The sequence below is a fragment of the Ylistrum balloti genome, unplaced genomic scaffold (genome assembly GCF_031769215.1).
Source record: "Ylistrum balloti isolate Yb309-2 unplaced genomic scaffold, AGI_CSIRO_Ybal_v1 Utg371562, whole genome shotgun sequence".
Taxonomy (NCBI): domain Eukaryota; kingdom Metazoa; phylum Mollusca; class Bivalvia; order Pectinida; family Pectinidae; genus Ylistrum; species Ylistrum balloti.
The window spans coordinates 308012-328023 of NW_026782803.1; the positions used below are offsets into that span (position 1 = coordinate 308012).

General features: G+C 34.9%; 2 protein-coding genes across 3 annotated transcripts; both read right to left on the minus strand.

The window, feature by feature from the left end:
- Positions 1 to 1305: 1305 nt before the first annotated feature.
- On the minus strand, positions 1306 to 5846 carry LOC132563035 (transmembrane protease serine 3-like). Its single transcript, XM_060227794.1, has 7 exons — positions 5786 to 5846; positions 5043 to 5192; positions 4163 to 4245; positions 3810 to 3898; positions 3262 to 3530; positions 1978 to 2117; positions 1306 to 1488 (listed from the first exon to the last, which is right to left on the minus strand). The coding sequence occupies exons 1-7, from the start codon at positions 5844 to 5846 to the stop codon at positions 1306 to 1308; spliced, it is 975 nt and encodes a 324-aa protein (XP_060083777.1).
- A 3162-nt stretch (positions 5847 to 9008) lies between these two features.
- On the minus strand, positions 9009 to 17938 carry LOC132563038 (AN1-type zinc finger protein 6-like). 2 transcript variants are annotated; one of them, XM_060227799.1, is made up of 5 exons: positions 17878 to 17938; positions 16154 to 16338; positions 15064 to 15246; positions 14470 to 14577; positions 9009 to 14035 (listed from the first exon to the last, which is right to left on the minus strand). In XM_060227799.1, exons 2-5 carry the CDS (start codon positions 16326 to 16328, stop codon positions 13887 to 13889), a joined length of 615 nt encoding a protein of 204 aa, XP_060083782.1. In that variant the 5' UTR covers positions 16329 to 16338; positions 17878 to 17938; the 3' UTR covers positions 9009 to 13886. The 2 variants fall into 2 exon arrangements, with proteins under 2 accessions (XP_060083782.1, XP_060083781.1); XM_060227798.1 differs by having other exon boundaries at positions 16097 to 16338.
- Positions 17939 to 20012: the final 2074 nt, after the last annotated feature.

A 20012-nucleotide genomic window follows, 5' to 3' on the forward strand; every position in this document is an offset into this window, starting at 1 on the left:
GGAGACGTGACTGTCAGGAAGTGAAAACTGACAAAATTACAAATTGCTTAGTAACTGTGGGTTTTAATCTCAACAGGAATTTGCTAACCAATGATGACTTTGTTGTTGAAGATGACGGATGGAAGGATACGGGGAGCTTGTTTTCCTCTTTTCATATTCTATATTGTGTGTGTGTGTGTGTGTGTGTGTGTGTGTGTGTGTGTGTGTGTGTGAAGGAGGGTAGGGGTGGGGGCGAATACGTTTTACCTGTATGACCAAGAAATTCTTCATTTCTACCAACTTCATTATCAGTACCCCTGCCCAGTGAAAAACTAAAATTAGAAATCATTTAAGTGTATCAATACATTTGACCCCTATATCCTTCAATGTCGGTTCAGTTTCATACAAGCAGCACTGGCCTTGGAAAGAATCCCGCGCTAAAAAGTAAATGTTGCAAATCTGCATTAAAAGTTTTTAAAAAATGCTTCAATTGAAATCATGAACCCATGACAATATGTTTTCTGACTGTCAGTCGAATATGAATTTCCCCGCAATATTGTCATCATCGGATAATGAGCACAAACGTTTGCACGATTAAATAAAAGAGTGGAAGTCCAAAGAACACGGAAAATTAAGTTCAAAGAACCATTGCACTTTGAAATAAGTAAATAGAACTGGAACATAAGTTGATCTGTAACTGGTTACCATAGAGCACAAGAAAAATATTAAGATGGAAAAGGGAAGCCATAATATAAACACAACATAAATAGCACTCCTGTAGTCCAGACAAAAACAACCATCAATCAAAAAACGAAATATTACTTTGAAATTTAAGGCAGCGTTTCTCGTTCATCATTCCATATTTGAAATGCAACATTTTTAAGCAGTTTGTCAATATAAGTTGCATATTATTTCAACAACGTTGATATATGCTTAAAAGAGATGAAATCCATTGCTGGAATACGGCCTAGAAGCATACAATATGTTATTATATTTTACGCACTTATTATGAGGTATGCTTCCTCTCTTGTCAATGCGAAAGCAACACAAAGAGACTTTAACTCTTCCCGGGCACTCGGGGACATATACAATGGTGCTGATGCATTCATTTTTACAAGGTTGCTGAATATCAGGTAAACTTCTACCCTAATTGAAATAAAGGTAATTCATAACTTGTAAATTTAGGCCATGAATAAAGCTGAAACGAACTACTTCTAATATTGCAGACCGTGTGCAAACCGTAATGATTGACCCATTGTGAAATAAAAGATAATGTTATCATTGATCACAAGATCATATTTATTGCATTAAATTAATGACAATATTTCACCCAAGAACAGCAGCAGCTCCGTATGACGACATCACTTGATAAATCCATGTAAGGTAGGATTGGACACGGGTGTAAACTCCAGGGGTGTACGCCTGTGCACACGAATAACCCCAGGAAACTATACCAACCACGTTCCATTTACCATTTTTTAGACAGACTAATGGTCCACCGGAATCACCCTGACAAAGAGCAATAGTTATTGATAACAATGGAAAAAAATATTAGAAAGCTTACTGGTTAATTAAGGTAAGTAGTAGCATGTCCCTTATTAGAACAAGTAAACTGGCTACCAGTCCCTAAGTTACTGAAAGACATTTCTGCAATTGTCTACTTGGCTCCCTTTCCTGCAAAACCAGAATCAGAACTTCAAGACATACAAGAGAGAAAATACTATTTCTATACCAGTAATGTGATGTATAGCAAATTGCACTCTGCATAGCTTTATACCATGTCCCGAAAGCTAATGTACATTTTCATCAGTGAATATGCTGCCCCAATACATCAACATGAAGCTTGAACAAGACGAAAATGACAGTAACGTATTTAGTTCTCGCGTCAGGTTACAAACGTACATTGATATGACGTCATAAATTCACAACTTCACCTAAAGTTGAATATCTCTGTTACACAGAAATGCACAACAAGTACAAAATATGTCCTATACAGACCTGACAGCTGTCGACCCCTCCGTGTTTCTGCCCAGCACATATCTCTGTTTCTGGGATCGTTCTGTCCATCAGATAGGAACAAACCTGGTTAGATATCAACGGAAGATCTGCTTTGTATAGCGCATGCGTACCGTGACCTCCTGAAAACAGATTTATCTGGATATTTAGTTGACTATCACAAAGACAATAAATATATATGTACCAAATAGAAGGTCACTAAGATTCACCGCATTTTATTTTTGTGTAAATGTTCAAGTAAATCTGCTCTGGGGTCGTTTTGTGTATTTATGGCATAACAAACATATGCTTTGAGTTCAAATATTTTGTTTGGCATTGTCTTCGGATGCGAAATGTTAAAAAAATGAAAAAACAATAATGATTTTTTTTTTTTGAAAATATATAAACAAGTCGACGATAAAGCACAAGACGCTTATACTCTCGAAACACCTGGTCGTATTATCCTTGTCATTTTTACCGGAACACTTTATCTTATTTTTCTTGAATTTTTTAGGAGTATTTTTTCTTTTATTCACATTTTGCTGTGATTTAAATAACGTAGGATTACATTTTCTAAAGGTAATTTAACTGGCTCGATTTCAGGTTCTGTCCCAAGACAAGACAAAACAGTCAAAACAGTGGTTACTGCTCCTTGTTGAGAAGCTGTACGATTATGGTCGTGTCAGTATATTGTGACCGGTTGGATGTTGGCTGCATACTTTAGTGATGTAATACAGAAAAGTCGATTGCAGTTCACAAGGACATCTGCATGAAACATACCCAAATATATCACAGCGAACGAACCCAGCTTGTATACGCCCTGATACCTTTCTTTGATGACCAAAGCTGTTGATGGGACGTTTTACAATTTAAAATCAAGCGTTATCTTGAGAATTGAGTTTGTTGCAGTTTACCACAATAGATATGCTTCCCGCATTGCAACCAAAGGGATTTTGATTTCTTTCTTTCTTGACTGTGTACTGTTTTTCTGTACCTTTTCTATCATATATGCATCGCCAGAAACCTGTCCTTATATGACTCTGACTTTATTTAATCTTTCTAATCAAGGTGACGCCCCATCATGCTTACTTTGATAAAGCCTAAACGTCTATTTTAGACCCTCTGCATCACTGACGAGTTCCTGTGGGCGAAACAGCTGTATGTTACAGTTTACATGCATTGCTTGGCTATACATGAAAAGGTGTTATTCACGTTTGTGTCATTTGTACAATCTTGTTAATAATGCTAATCAAATATCTACTTTAATTTTGTCTAATTTAATCCTACCGTTATATGCAGCACCCCAGCCAGTAATGGTGCAGATCATGTTGTCGAAGGTGGTGTTAATGCCAGGTAGACACACTGACCGGACATACTGTCCATCGATGTTGATTCTGTCACCTAGTTTCACAATGGCAATATCATTAGTGAACGATGTTTCGTCAAACTGGGAATGAATGAAAAGTGTTTCAACCCTTTCCAGTTTTTCGTATCCTTCTAGAAAAGCTCGGTCGTGTTCTCCTAGCACAACTGTCCAGGCAAAAGGATTCTTGTTTCTATAAAGATTGAATAAACAATTACGAGCAATAAAAAGGGTGAAACATAGAAAAAGCACACGAACCACTGTTTATTAATAATGCCATGTACAATCATCTTTTCTTGTAAGAATTCAGTCAATGATGACACCAATCATTTCCGGTTCAGAAGGTCAAGGACCTATGCAATCGGTCACCCATGACATCTACAAATACACTTTGTGCACAACTAACGAGCAGCAATACAGTAAATGAAGTTACTTTAAGTTATTAATTTTATGAGGTTCCAAATGAACTTACTCGCGGAAGCAGTGAGCAGCCGTAAGCACCCATTGGTCAGCAATCAAAATCCCTCCGCACACGTGCTGGCCATGTGACTGCATAGACACCTGAGGATGAATTTAATGCAAATATTAGCATACTAAAAATGTGGAGACGATACGCTACATGTTTCAGTGTATTTCTGTAATCAGCGTTTTCAGGTCGATAACCATAATTCCACTAGTAATGAGAAATCCTAGCGATCAACGCTGTGTATAACTTTAAATGAAGGAAGTACTGTCAACTGATAACAAGGTAATTTCAAAGTCTACTCCTCCCATAGATGAATGAAATAACCACAGAGACACAGTCGAAGTAATAGAATAGAGTACCTGCCAGGGAAATTCCCCTACAGCTGCCGGAGTTCCGCCCACGATCCTGTTGGTTCCTCCGTTTGTTTGTATGCCACACTCACCTACGTATAAACCATCTTCAATATGTAAGTTCTTTTTCCCAAATGTATTGTGTTTATCTGTAATATTGTTGAAATATTGTACTGGTTGTACACGGTTGTAAGGTAACCTGACTGTGTTGATTGTTATGGAACACGACAGGATAACTGACTACTGATTGTGATGACACACGACTGGGAGGTTATCCGTCTGTACTAATTGTGATGGTACACGACTGGGAGGTTATCCGTCTGTACTAATTGTAATGGTACACGACTGGGAGGTTATCCGTCTGTACTGATTGTAATGGTACACGACTGGGAGGTTATCCGTCTGTACTGATTGTGATGGCGTACTACTGGGAGGTTACCTGTCTGTACTAATTGTGATGGTTCACTACTGGGAGGTTTCCTGTCTGTACTAATTGTGATGGTACACGACTGGGAGGTTACCTTGCTGTATTGTTTGTGATTGAACACGATGGGGAGGTTACCTTGCTGTACTAATTGTGATGGTACACTACTGGGAGGTTACCTGTCTGTACTAATTGTGATGGTACACTACAGGGAGGTTACCTGTCTGTACTAATTGTGATGGTACACTAAAGGGAGGTTACCTGTCTGTACTAATTGTGATGGTACACTACTGGGAGGTTACCTGTCTGTACTAATTATGATAGTACACGACTGGGAGGTTACCTGTCTGTATTATTGTGATGGTACACTACTGGGAGGTTACCTGGCTGTATTGTTTGTGTTGGTACACGACTGGGAGGTTACCAGGCTGTATTATTTGTGTTGGTACACGACTGGGAGGTTACCTGGCTGTATTGTTTGTGTTGGTACACGGCTTGGAGGTATACAGCAGATCTCCTCGCTCCCACTACAGCCTGTTGTAGAGTAGTAGTGCCCAGACATACATCTATTGAAATATTTGTTAACACATGATCCTCCATACTGACTGGAACATACTGCAAAACACATGATTATGAAATGTAAAATTTTCACCACATTTAACCATTCTTTACGTCCGTGGGGAACAAAGAATGCGCTTGCATGATTTATGACAAATTCGCCCGAATAAACTTAAAAAAATATCTGAAGGTGAATAAAAAGTGCTAAAATGAATTATTTTATTCCAGCACGAAAAACAGAAATTCCTGAAGTAACTTTTTCATTTGATAATCTATTTTATTTACTACAAACAGTATAAGATGACCACTAGTTCGACTTTTTCTGACATAACTAAGACGCGAATGTTTCATTTGACAATTCATATTTTTTACTGCAATGCGTTACTTAAGACACGAATGATATATTATAAGCAGTCGCACATCGCCTCCATCCTCAGTAATTGAAAAACTGTTGTTAGATTGACAAATTCCAAACTTTAATAACTAATCTTTGAAAATAATCTCATGTTGTTTTTGGTTTCACATTTCACATTTTCATCTCATTTCGATACCTGCTTTATATTTGTTTTATCAGATTCTGAAAATATAATATTCTAGATAAGTATTCTTTGTTAAAAGTTAACGTGTTTTATCTTCTTATGTACACTTACGATCGGTTGCCTTCGAAACAGATAATCCAAGAAGAATAACAATCAGTTGCAAGGAAGACATTTCGAGTCAAACAGGAATTTATAAACGATCAGGTGTTGGTCTTATCAGCTATCTACTTACTACAATGAAATACTTAGTCAACTCTTACCTCTAGATGTCCAGCGTTCTTATCAGCAGATCATGTTGTGAACTTTTCAGTCATCTCTGACCATATATATCTAGTGACCATACCACTGTCATTATAACACCTTGGAAACTCTCACTCCTGTCCGTTGCCTCTCTAGAACAAGCTGAAATTAGTGATAAGAACAATTTAGGAACTTTGGTGGTTATTGTTTCATGGTTATATCTAAATACTCCATATTTAGCGCCATTATCTCTCTCGTATGGGGACATTAGTCTAAAGTGACATCCTGAGGGGACAATAAAGCTCAGATAAAGCAAACAGGAAAAAAAGAAGAAATTGCACAGGAGGCAACATATCTAGTTAGATCTCTTCGATGTTCATTGTTAGGACCATAGAAACATAAAAATTATTTCCGCCTATAACATTAATGATTGTCAGCGATTTATTTGCTCACCTAGTTTTACCGTGTAAACTGCTTCTGTCGTGGAGTATTTCGCTGAAGAGACTGTTCCTTGGACAGATTTGCCTTTATTTATACTGAAAACTTCAAGCAAATATGAAAAGGTGAACTTGAAGATACGTGGATCTTCTACCACTCTTGTTTCTTCTCTCCACTCTAAATGTCCCTCTTGTCACCAGTCCCTTTGACTGTCCTGAAGACGTTTAAAATTGAAAAGAACGATTTATCATCAAAATCTTAATTCCAAATCGAATTTGGTGAAACATTGTCAAGATATGAACAAAAAGAGAATTACTGAGGGACTCTTGAAACAAGTACAAAGAGAAGACGTCCAGTTGTTCCGCAAGAGTAAGAGTCTTGTACATATACATATACATCTTGGTCAAAAATGTAATGTCACGCTCTCAAATGACAAGGCAAAGAACAGGGGAACAATCATGTATACAAACGAGCATCTAACACGTCGGTCTTCATAGTGCTATCACACAGAAAAGCAGTAATCTGGACACGTAAGAATGACAATCTATTCTGACACACATGTAAGCAGTACTGTTGTGTTCCGTTTAGTGCTGAGAGGTAACACCAAATACCATATAAATGGATTTGATATCATATATGATTTGATATTAAATAAGTGCCAGAGTAACACTCAATATCAGTAGACTTCATGTTGAAATCATGATGCTAGGCTTTTCGGTTCGAGTCTTTTGGAAAAAAGACATTAAAACAAGAGGCCCAAGGGGCCTTAACGGTCACCTGAGGAATATATGTCAATAATCTGGGGATTTTAAAATGTTGCAAAAATGTAACAACACTTATCCAGGACCAAGTGTAAAATATCTGTACCAAGTTTGAACATGACCAACCCAATGGTTCTTGAGAGGAAGTCCATAATGTCTTAGCCAAACAGAGGCCAGGGTGGCCATCTTGGATTTTGAATCGCCCAAAAAATTAAAACACTTGCCACGACCTTGTGTAGAACATTCGTATCAAGTTTCCCCTCCCCCCTCCTGGGATCCCTATTGGGGACATGTTCTTTTTCTTCGTAAACTTGAAGCGGCTTCCCATGGGGATGCTTTGTGCCTAGTTTGGTCACAATCCATCTACTGGTTCTTGAGAAGTAGTCATTTAATGAAGGTTTATACATATGGCCCCTTTTACACCCCTTATAGGCCCCAAAGGGGACATTGTCACTTTTTTCAACATAATTTCATATGTCCTTCGCTAAAGGATGCTGTCTACCAAATTTGGTTGAAATCGGTCAAAGTTGAATTTTGATCCTTTTGAGCGCCCCCTAGTGGGGCCGTTTTTGACCCGATTTTTTTTTTCATTCGCAAACTTTGTAGACCTTACCATAAGGACCCTAAATATCAAATATGAATTTAATCTGACTGTTGGTTTATGAGAAGATTTTTTTTAAAGATTTACCTAATTTTACCCCCTTTTTCCCCTCCTGGGGCCCCTATTGGGGCCACACCCTTTTTCTTCGCAAACTTGAAGCGGCTTCCCATTGGAATGGTTTGTGCCAAGTTTGGTCAAAATCCATCAAATATTTCTTGTGAAGATGTCATTTATAGAAGGTTTTTACATATGGCCCCTTTACACCGCTTATGGGCCCCAAAGGGGACAATAATTTTTTTCAACATAATTTCATATGTCCTTCGCTAAGGGATGCTGTCTACCAAATTTGGTTGAAATCGGTCAAAGTTGAATTTTGACCCTGTTGAGCGCCCCCTAGTGGGGCCGTTTTTGACCCGATTTTTTTTTCATTCGCAAACTTTGTAGACCTTACCATAAGGACCCTAAATATCAAATATAAATTTAATCTGACTGTTGGTTCATGAGAAGATTTTTAAAGATTTACTTAATGTTACCCCCTTTTCCCCCCTCCTTGGGCCCCTATTGGGGCCACACCCTTTTTCTTCACAAACTTGAAGCGGCTTCCCATGGGGATGCTTTGTGCCAAGTTTGGTCAAAATCCATTCCGCGGTTCTTGAGAAGTTGAATATGTGAAAAGTTAATGACGCACGACGCGACAAATCATGATGGCAATAGGTCAACACCAGCCTTTGGCTCAGGCGACCTAAAAAGACGTTAGGTTGAACCCCCCTTTCCCCCATCTCAACTTTGTTGTATGGAGAAGTGAATTTACCATAGAAATTGTAACATCAGTTAAGGCCTCCGAAAGTATCTATCATTAGACCTCTACCTCTGGGTCGCATGTTCGAGGTCTTTGTAGGTCTGTCGCTATGTACTGGACGTATGTCAGAGGTTTTCTTCCGGAACCTGGCTCATCCTTAATTGACCCTGGCAGTTCATAAGATATAAAACATCAATAAACCAAATATAGTCAACGAGGGATATTTTTGTAGATTAATGAAGTAGTACTTTTTAATATAGCTATGTGGTGACAACAAGAACATCAAAGTCCAAGATGTCTGCTTGTCAGCAATTTTTATCTCCTTTTTATTGTTGAAGTAGCACTTTCCAAATAACAACAAAAAGAAACCTGAATATGAACTTAGAAAAATCCAACAACTTGACTTTGAGAAACTCTTAACCATACCTTTTTAATTTGTTAGTGGTTGTATGTGCTAACACCCTAATCAAATGAGTTAGCATTACAAACAAGTAGTCAAGCTTAATTGTTTTATTTGTTACATCAATTTATTCAACATAGTATAGCTAGAATGAAAACTTCACAAAATGAAAACACCTGACAATATCACATAGCCTGTATCTCTCATACAAATACTAATAGCTGTTACAGTATTCAATTCCTGATTTTTTACATATTCAGCTATGTAGTTTTAACATCATATTCTGGATCATAAATTTCTTTTTAAAATAAATACTCATTATAAAGGTGACAGGTTTTCTAAGTGATTACATCAATCATAATTTTTCAAGTCTGTACAATCCATTTACTTCACAGAGTTTTTCCAGGTTTTGAATTTCACATCTTTGTAGAAATGTAAATACACTACACTTAAATCCTCTTCAAAGTTCTCATTTTAATTTTCATTTCTCACTTAAATTTCTATTTTAAAGAAAAATAAAGGTAAATGGCATATGATTTATGACGTGAAAATCACTTAACATTTAAACCACAAATATAACAAAAAATATTGAATGAATTTGAAATAGCATGTGATACCTGATAGAAGCATGGGTGAACACACAAGAATCTGTCATATTTCAAAATATAATCTTTATATATCCTGTACTAATTCTTGTATCATGCTTCCTGTAACATGCTTTTGAAAAACGCAACATGGGTAAACAATTTTGATTCAACATAACTCATTAAATTCAAGAAGTCATTCCTTGTGTTGCTTTCAATATTTTTTTACAACTATCACCAGGAAAATCAACAGGTCTTGGTGTCTGACATAACTTATAAGTGTCTAAATCTGCATGAACTTTTTGCACTTACAAGTCTATTTAAGACAATTCCAAAATTGAACCTTATTTTTATAGTACGATGTCTATGTCCTTCTAAATGTTTTAAGTAGGTAACATTTTTCATTTATGGGAACGAGATTTCAATTGAAATTTGACAGAATCAAGTGAAAGCAGAAAGATCAAAGGATCAAGGTTATTCCGTGGTGATCACAATGAAGAATGATTAGGAAAACAGCTCCTTATATAACTTTGTGAACAGTTATGTTTTGACACTTTCACATGCCAGACCATACTTTTGCACTTACACTCACGCTAATTACCAAGAGTTAACTCCCTTTCGAAAATTTTACTCTTTTCCATGCACTTCTAGAACCACTATGTAAGAGAATCTGGCTAAAACTATGAATACATTATTACTAACAAAACAGTAGTCAGAGAGCCTACTAAATCTACAGAGTTCAATTTCAGTCCTTCACCAGCCTTATACTGAAAACTTGGTTTACTACGAGGATTAAACATCAACTTACTTAAAATTCTATTGACCTTGGACAGATGAGAAATTACTTGATAATTGTTACAGAAATTACTTGAAAATTATCTAATTTTGTGCCAATTTCAATTTCTACATGTTATTTTATAAACATGATTAATTTTTGAAAGTGACATTAAAACCTTACTGGATATTTTCCAATTTCTATTACATATCATTGTGAATCCTTTAAAAAGCAGATATCTGGTTTCTACTCAGTCATTCCACACAATACCACATCAAATACACATACCATTTCATAACAAATCATTTTCTCAAAAAAAAAAAACTTTTGAAATCCCATGTGATGTATCTGTACAAGTTTATCGAAGAGGCAAAAAAGATATATGTATGTATGGTAAGGATTAAGATACCACTGCATGCTAGTATATATACATTTCAAAAGTAAATGCATTATCCTTAGAAACAGTTAAAATCATAAATAATACATTATGTTATGAAAGCAAAATGTCACACGGATAGATCTAAATATAAACATTGAAAAGCAGACAGACATATTTCTCTCGTTATTTTTGAATTAACAAATTGTAACAAGAGTGCCACTAAATCTATCTTCAGTGCAATAAAACCATTTTATTGGTATTCATTGGAGACTTAATATGAAGTGTAGAGAACAATGAAGTTGTAACACTATATTGCATCATTTAGGATAAATGTCAGTTACAGACTGACGGTCCTGTTTAAAAAAAAAAAAAACAAAACAAAAAATTTTCAATTTAGTATTTCAAGAATCATATTCATAAATCATACTTAACAAAAACTCTTAGAATGACTGGTCATTCATCCCATCATCTCTTAACAAACATAAAATGAAAATAAAATTCTTGTTTATACAAGTTTACTTTAAGATTATAGAAATAAACATGAATTATTCATAACTTAATAAGGTTTTTAAACAAACAAAATAAAATGTGAACAATCTATCCAATGATTTATACTGAAGATTTCTACAGGTGTGATATGACAGATCAATAGCAGAAATATGATATACTGTTATTACTGGCAATAAGCTTGTGCCTTTTAATAAGCCCATCCATTTATATAACTGTTTAGTAGACTTAACACTTAATGATTTACCCATGGACTTTAATAATCCCAACTATTTATAGGAATTTTCAGGCATGTCAAAACCACCAATTTTAAAATTTCGAAGAATCTCGATACTTCTAAGATAAAGTGGGTTTCTAAAATCTGAGTTTGTCCCCAAGGAAAAGTAAGAGTCATAAACTCAAATATCAAAGTCCCAAAAACCAAAGCTGCTCACCAAATTACTTTGCGACATGAATTTATAGAAGTAAGGTAAAACAATGTGCCTTATTTCAGTATCCAAGGCCAAATGTCAAATTTACAGTAGCCAAACAGTTTGCAGGCCTACTACAGGCACAACTGTTGTATTTGGTTATAATTTCTGTCTTGCTTTACAGAACACAATATATTTGAGAGCTACACTTGTGTTAAAAATCTTTACCTTTCTAGGTGAATTTGAAGGGACCCTAAATCAATTCTGCTGTCTATTCTCAGCTAACATCACATCCTGTACCTTGTTTGCAAAATCCCTGCACTGAACCGGAAGTTTTGAATATACATTTCAACACAATCTTAAAAATTAATTGATGGATACCACTACTGCCTGTAAAATGTCATATCACCCACCAATAAATAGAACAATTTTGTAAGAATGGATAAAAAAAGGTAAGATTAAATCATCTATGACCAAACCAAGCTGATTTTCCCCATGTCGCAAGTTTCATAATAAACTTTAGTAACACTTTACGACATATATGGTTTCAAGGAATAATTTTTCATTTGGAGTCAATATTTCGCATTCTATGATACACATCAGCCCTGAAATTGAAAAAACAATAATTGTCGTCTGGAAAAGTGTAGTTCAATAATGAGCTAGTAATAACTTAACTAGCATCAGTCTTACTATTCTTTTAAAATTTCACGAGAAAAGAGAAAGTTTACAACATTTTAGGTTTGAGAAATCCAGAATGCAAAGAAAGAAAATAATAAGAAACCAATAAGGAGGGAAATTTTGATTATCAAGTTTAACCATCAGAAAATCTGTGTTTACATGGAAATTCTAATATACTAAACTTTAACACATGATAAATCTTTTATAATGGCTATTGTGCGATAGTGGTAGAATGGGCATCTATGATTTCTTGAAAGCAAACGGAGATAAAAAATTCTCACCCAAGAAAAAAACTCTCATTGGAGAAAAAATATATTTTATGACAACAAAATGAAGTTATAGAACTCACAATGCAGTGAAAATCACAGAGCAAACAAACATAACAAAAAAATCTTTTTGCAACTTCTCTTAAACTATTGTATTAATAAAATCTGTATCGTTAGGATATATTCATAATTGATAAAAAATATTGAAATATTTTAATCTTTTATACAGTGTGCTGGACAACTTGTCCCTGTACGATTCCTCATGTTGAAGGACCATTCCTTATCTGTCTGTGTCTGCCCCAGGACAATACAAGCTCCCGTCAAAAACTGTTCCAATTAAAATGGATTCAGTTTCGAATCTGTTCTGTTGTACCCAACACTAGTCCCAAATATTGCTGGGTAAAACTGTTTTCAGTCACAAAAGCGCACTGTACATTGTACAGCTGTTCAAAGCTGAATAATGTTTTAGGTAAGACACACGTTTAATGGTTGAAACCTGATTTCCTGGCTATCAAGCCACTCATTGTCTCTGAGCCTTTTCTGCAATAGCACATGAAAATGGTACAGACGAGTGGCTATGCTGCCGTCTCTCATTCCTTACTGAACTATTCCTTAAAATCCCTGGCATACTGTCATAATGGTGACTGTTTAAACCAGCTACACACCTGATATCACAATGAGGAAGTCTCTCACATTTAACTCGGGGAAACGCCTCTAGTTTCATCTAACATAATAAGCATACATGTGACAGTGACATCTGCTAGTTGCCAAAAATAATGTTTCCTGGTACAAAATATTATCTGTAGCTATTTGAGGACAAATCCAACATATTTTTTTTCATCCAAGATTTTTACAGATTTTCAAAAAGTGCAAAAGTCTAAGTTTCAATGGGACTTGTCCAGCATTTGATATGTTCAGATAATCAAATATTTTTTTCTCTAAAAAATGATCAGAAAATTCTAAATTTTTAAAATTATTCTGAAAATTTTGATTTCTAAGATTCTTTGCATATTTTTACCCTAGCTCAACAATTTGAAGCTAGTTTTGATGAAACAACTGACAGTCTTTAATATGAATATGTTGGAACACAATAAGCATAAGAACATTCATTTTCAAGAAGAACTCAAACTTCAAAGTATTTTAGCCAAATTATCTGCAGTCATCGATATCTAAGAAATCTTTATAGTTTTGCATAAGCCATCAAAATCTTGCCACATAAAGTAATCCAGTAAACTTTATTTCTAGCAACTTCAACATTCACTGTCAACTCATCAAAAGATATCCATATATAGTTTTCTACACATATACAGGTATCAATAATAAGTCTTTCTTTATTTCTTTTTAAACAAATGAATCCATTATTGTGTATTTGCATTAAATTTTCTGTATTTTTTCGGCCACGATCACTGGATTGTGTTTGCGAATGTGCTCCTGCGCCATTTCCTTGTAATTAAATTTACACTCGTGTTTATCTGAATATCTATGTATACTACAGTATAGTCCTCCACAGCGACAGGGAAATCCTACAAAAATAAACAGGACAATTTTTTTACACAGAAACTAATCTTATAAACAAAAGTATGACAAAATATAAAATAGTAATTTTTGTTTGTAAGAAAAAAAATGGGAAGGTAGGTATTTTTTTAAATACTTTTGTTTTTATCACAGAATTTTTTAAATACTTTTTTTTATCAGAGAATAGAAATCAGACATGTGCTTCCTTCAAAAATATGGGGAGAAAAAAAGTTATGGGAAGGTACAACCATATAGGATGAGAAAAGAAACAACATCTAAAAAAACTGATGAATTAGATGTTGTGGTGTTTAGGCTTGTAGTGGTTATCTACCCAAAATTTAATAGAAGGAAAAACCAATGTTCCTTAAGAATTTTGACCAAAACCTTCTTAAAATATATTTTGTGATCAGTCAAATACAGAATTGAGTTCGTGTGTTTTTACCTGTAAGTCCAACCTTCTTTTTGCAAGTATGACAGCGATTCTTTTTGGGCTTTTTATCCTTGTCGTCATCTGATTGAGAGCTGGAATCCGTTCCTACTTCAGCACCACCTGTAGGGAAAGCAAATAATTTTGTAATGAAAAATTTGCATGCATTTTCGTCAATATGGAATGGAATATTCTTTTGCCTAATTACAAGTAAAAAAATGAACTAACTGCAAACCCTTACTAGAACAGCCTCACACGGAGCTTGATGGTGAATCAAACAAACTTTACGTTCCATAATACAATCAAACCTCATTTGTATCTTAGATACAGACTGTTAAGGAAAGAATTTTATCACAGTTTACTTTTACAGAAATTATCTGTTCTGCATCATGTTTGTTCTGCAAAATTTAACAATATTACAATTAAAATAATGAAGTCAAACTTTTAACAATCCATATACAAAACAAATGCACAATCACCAATTGAGATTTCAAATGTCCAAATCTAGGTATCAAACTGTTAATGCTTAATTGAATTCTTGTAATGCACAATTTTTGAAGTGCAAAACAATTTAAAAAAAGACCCCAATGATGATATTTTATGACGTACCGACAGCCCCTTCTTCTGTTTCTGGCTCCACTTTAGTTGGACTTGTGGCGCTGGGTATAGATACAGTTGGGGTGGCTGTTTCCACACTTGGAGTGGTGCTTGTCACCACTTCACTTACGTATGTGCCACTTGGCACAATAGTGCTGCTGATTGAACTTGTGGTGCTACACTCGGTACTGGTGCCTGGAAAGGAAGTAACACACACATCAGATCTTTTCCTACTACAAGATAATTCATGAAATTTTCCAGCCATGTCTGGCTCTTTACTGCATTACAATGAGTCTTTATAAATTCTCAATTTACAGTTGTAATTGTGAGCAAATTAAATCCAAAAATAATTTTTTAATCTGTTTTCATTTTGTCAGCAAATAAAAACAACATAACAATTATACCAAACATGAATGGAAAAGGACAGTAAATCTTGTTGTTCTACTTCATGAAAACCTTAACTTCAGAGCTGACTTGACACTGACGCTGACTTCAACGAACTCAAACATATAAATAACACATGCAGCACCCTACAGTTATCCTTAGTATGCGTCTAATACGACCCTGTCACTAAGTCACATGTCGTAATAAAATAGGTGAAAACAGAACACATCTTTTCACATATTGTGAACATACATCAGAAATAAGATCAAACTTAACATTTGAATGCTGGCGAGTTCAGAAGTGGTTGCTTCATTGCCTTACCCTGAAATATGCTTTGCATTAATAAACTAATACATGGTCAACTTAACTCTAATAATTTTTATCTGAAGTGTCCAATGTCACAGATGTACCATTCCAGAAGCCAAAATTTGGGATAGCAATTTTGATTAAAATTACTGGGAAGTCAACAGCTGGACAAGTAAAACAAAAAAGAACCGGGAGTGTTAATTGTTGTCATAATAAAGTTTTCAAAGCCAAATATTCCTAACAAACAAACTTCACTGAACTTCTGGCACAGCATTGCCAGAATCCTACTGCTTTTCTCCAGTGTATAGATAATACATAGAGACTCTTGATTTCCTGATGTTTTAAAATGATTTACCTAGACTTGCATGTGCCAGCGTCGAGGTTACGCTGCTCACTGACGACTCCTTCTCACCTGGCGATACTGGGCTTAATCTACCACTGACAGGAGAAGAAGAATTGTTCTTTCGTTTTAATGCATCTTTGTAACACTTTGAACACAAGCCATCAAATGCTGGGTTACCATAGAAACCACATCCTGTCCGACAAAATGTTACTGGTGGTAAATTCTGGTTACCGTTTTGTTCCATAACGTTGATCCTGGTAAAAAGAAAGTACAAGACAATAAAGAATAATGATATTGCTATGTTTAAAGCATGTGATTTCTAGAATTTCCAGTCACTAATGCACTGACAGATCATGTTGTCGTGATAGGTGCATTAAAGAGGAACTCCAGATTTTACTTTTCAACTCTTCAGGGTTTTCCATAATTTTGTTAGTAGTAGGCTGTATAATAAAAGTAGAGGCTGTCCTGCCGTGTACATGTAGTTGTGTACGGAACATTATTACGGAACTGGATTGGTGTAGGCGGCCAAATGATCAAAGTAGCCAGTCAAATTGGCCGGCGACCGACTCTTATGGAAAACCCTGACTCTTTAAAACATAGGTTCAAAACGCACAGGCAACAGTAGATGATTGTCTGGTTAATTGTTTCCTTACCAAAAACTCCTCGATTTTTTCCACATACAGCTAATCCTTGGACAACTTCATAACAAAGTGCTTGTGCTATTTATTTAACTCATTGAACGTTTCATTTTCCTTTTCAAACCTTTTACATTATTTATTATATTACTATCATTACAATTCTGATATTTACAAATCAGATTGAATTTTGTTTTGTCATAAAAGAGTCACTTGAATTTTGTTTTGTCATAAAAGAGTCACAAAGAAGTATTGATACTTTATATCTCAAAATATATCAACTATCTATAAAAAATTGTGGTTCATGAACAATTGGCCCGGCAAAGAAGATTTATTAATCATATAGAAATCCTTTGTCTTTTTGTAACATTGAATTACTGGATGGGTCAAAGTTCGAGCACCCAAAGATCTTGCATAAAGAAACATATGACTCATTTGTCCTACATAAATATTTACGACAAGTTAACTCATTCATAGACCTGAATACTCGATTCGATAAGTTAATGATATGATCTTTAATACTTTTATAGTTTGTACGTATCCTTATTTTATACTGTAGAATGACTAGAAAAATCACCAATTTCCTGTTATTCACGACATGCATGTCCGTGACTTATACGTGATCAAATTAACTTCCTGTGCCACGAATAAACAAAGAACGAGTAACTTTATCACGAATACTTGAACATTCAATATACTATTTTTAAGAAGACTTCATTTTAATGGCTGGACCCTATTCCGTATCTTAGCCAGCATATGTTATCAAATATCAATAAACATTTGACAAGTTTCGCCATGTACGTGATAAAGCAAAATTGACAGATAGCGTCAAAACGACCTAGAATCATCTTTGAACGAGGTAAAAAAACTTCTAGCTAAAAAATCAAACAATTAATTTTACTTACTTACTAGCAAATGAAGAAATATATCAATACTCATATCCTATCTCGACTTTCAGAAAGGATAGACGACGTCTTCCACAAAACTCGACCCACCCTATTTATGTTTTGTTTGGTATTTGGGGACAAGATGGCGACCTTGTGTTGTTTTTACGTCATATTTCCTCTATTTTATGGCTTTGCACGATATCTTTGGTATTTGCTACACATCGTATGTCATCTTCGAAGATAAATGTAGGAGAAGAAAGTTTATACAAACCTAAAATGACCCCCTGAAACCTGGTATTTGCCTTCCTTTTTCCGCAGGTACGTGGTAGTATGATCCCCTATGACACTATTCTATTATTTGGATCATGTGACTAGAAATACGCGATATCATTGGCTAATTCTGCTACCAAAAGGAGGCATCGGATTGTGACGTAAACAAGGGGAATCTCTGTTTCGTCATAACTTCTATCCAGTCATTTCATTGTTATTATAAATAGTAACGCTAATATTAGTCACAAGCTTCAAGAAACTTCTATCCGTTCAGTTATTTATAGAAAGGATGTGAATCAGGGAATCCCACACAACGATTTCATCATACATGATTATGGACACATATTTTATGGAATTAGATATCTATCATGCACATATGTCCGGGCAGAGACGTGAAGTTATAATCCCCCCCCCAAACAAAAAAACAACACATTGTAGTGGCGCATTTTCAAAATTCCTTAATAAAATCACATTTAGCAATTTAGAGTATGACTATTCAATGCCAATATTCACATTTATTATGGTGTTATTGATATTTACATTTTCATTGACTATGCTCATTTTTGAAACTCATATTAAAGGGATTAACAGCTGACATCTTGGATTGTGATCGTAAGTCTGTTTAGTTATGTTTCAAATAGTACTTCATAGGTAAACTTCTTATATTTCTTGTGCTAGTTCCTTTTAGTTGAATTTGAGACTAGAACAAGATGTATGGGTGGCCATCTTGGATTCAGTTTTGGAAACCTTACATTGAACATTCTGAAACCTTGTATGCATATTTCGTTTGTTCACCAGTCAGTACTAAAAATAATTAAAAACACACAAACAGACAATTTGAGGAGGGAATGGAAAAGATTAAACCTTTACAGGTTGTCTCGCTGTAACATTCGTTTGTTTTATTACAACAAATTAGGTTCAGTTTCAAATAATTCTGAGGAACTATTGTCCAAGTTCGAAAAATATACATCTGTGAGTATCTTATAAAGAGGATCTCATTTTGAAAAGACATTTTTTTATATATATATACGTGTGATCCTTATTCTGTTGGTCACAATATCAGGGGCGTAGCTAGCCCAGCAGAAATGTTATTTCAAAGATGTTTTGAATCGTTTTCTGAGACACTTTTTTTTATTTCTTTAACAACAAACTTCAACCCCTGATATTTATTTTCAACCTTAGTTTTGTAATTTTGTCCGACATACTCTATGCACAAATCTTTTATCTGTAAGCCCGGGCTTTTTCTTTCTATGGAAGCTAGTCCCCACAATATGTTCCGCAATTTTCCCTCCATTTGTATCAATATTATATTATAATCTAAAATCTCTTGAAGCAAATGGAATACTATATCAAACTAGAAACACATATACTTTGTTCATAATAATAGTAGTTATAAAAATAACAAGCAAGGTGACGTTTTACAACGCCGTTTCTACAATCTTGGTAGGCAATGAGACTCCTGTTTCGAACTAAGCTTATTGTTCCACATGGATGGTGGGTGAAAGGATCACACTAAATGTACAAAATGGCCACTTCTTTTTTAACAATCAATTCAAAAATACGTCAAGAACAACTTAAGACCAAAGATAACTTGAAACTTGAGAATTTATATAGATCAATAAGGACTAAAATAAACGTGTATGGCAAAACAAATCTCTAATTCCAAAATGGTCGCTTGTCAACCGGCCTTTTTTTTCAGATTAATTGCGAAGGCACATGTTCTATTTAATCAAATTTACAATTAGGTCATCCTGATTTTTTGATTCAGTGACACCTACAGAAAAAGATTCCTAGAAAATGATTTCATAGACAATCCTGATAAAACCTGTCAGGTACATGTTCTATTTAATCAAATTTACAATTAGGTCATCCTGATTTTTTGATTCAGTGACACCTACAGAAAAAGATTCCTAGAAAATGATTTCATAGACAATCCTGATAAAACCTGTTAGGTTCCATAACTCTGGTCTCGAAATCACCAGTTAGTCTGAATCAATGAATGTGATAACTTTTCCTACACTTTTATGTGACACAACATAATTACCTTATTGTTTTGCCATTTTTTGTATAATGTACAGGAAACATCACAAGCAGCCGCCCAGGAGTTTGGCATCAGTATATATATGAAAGAGATCC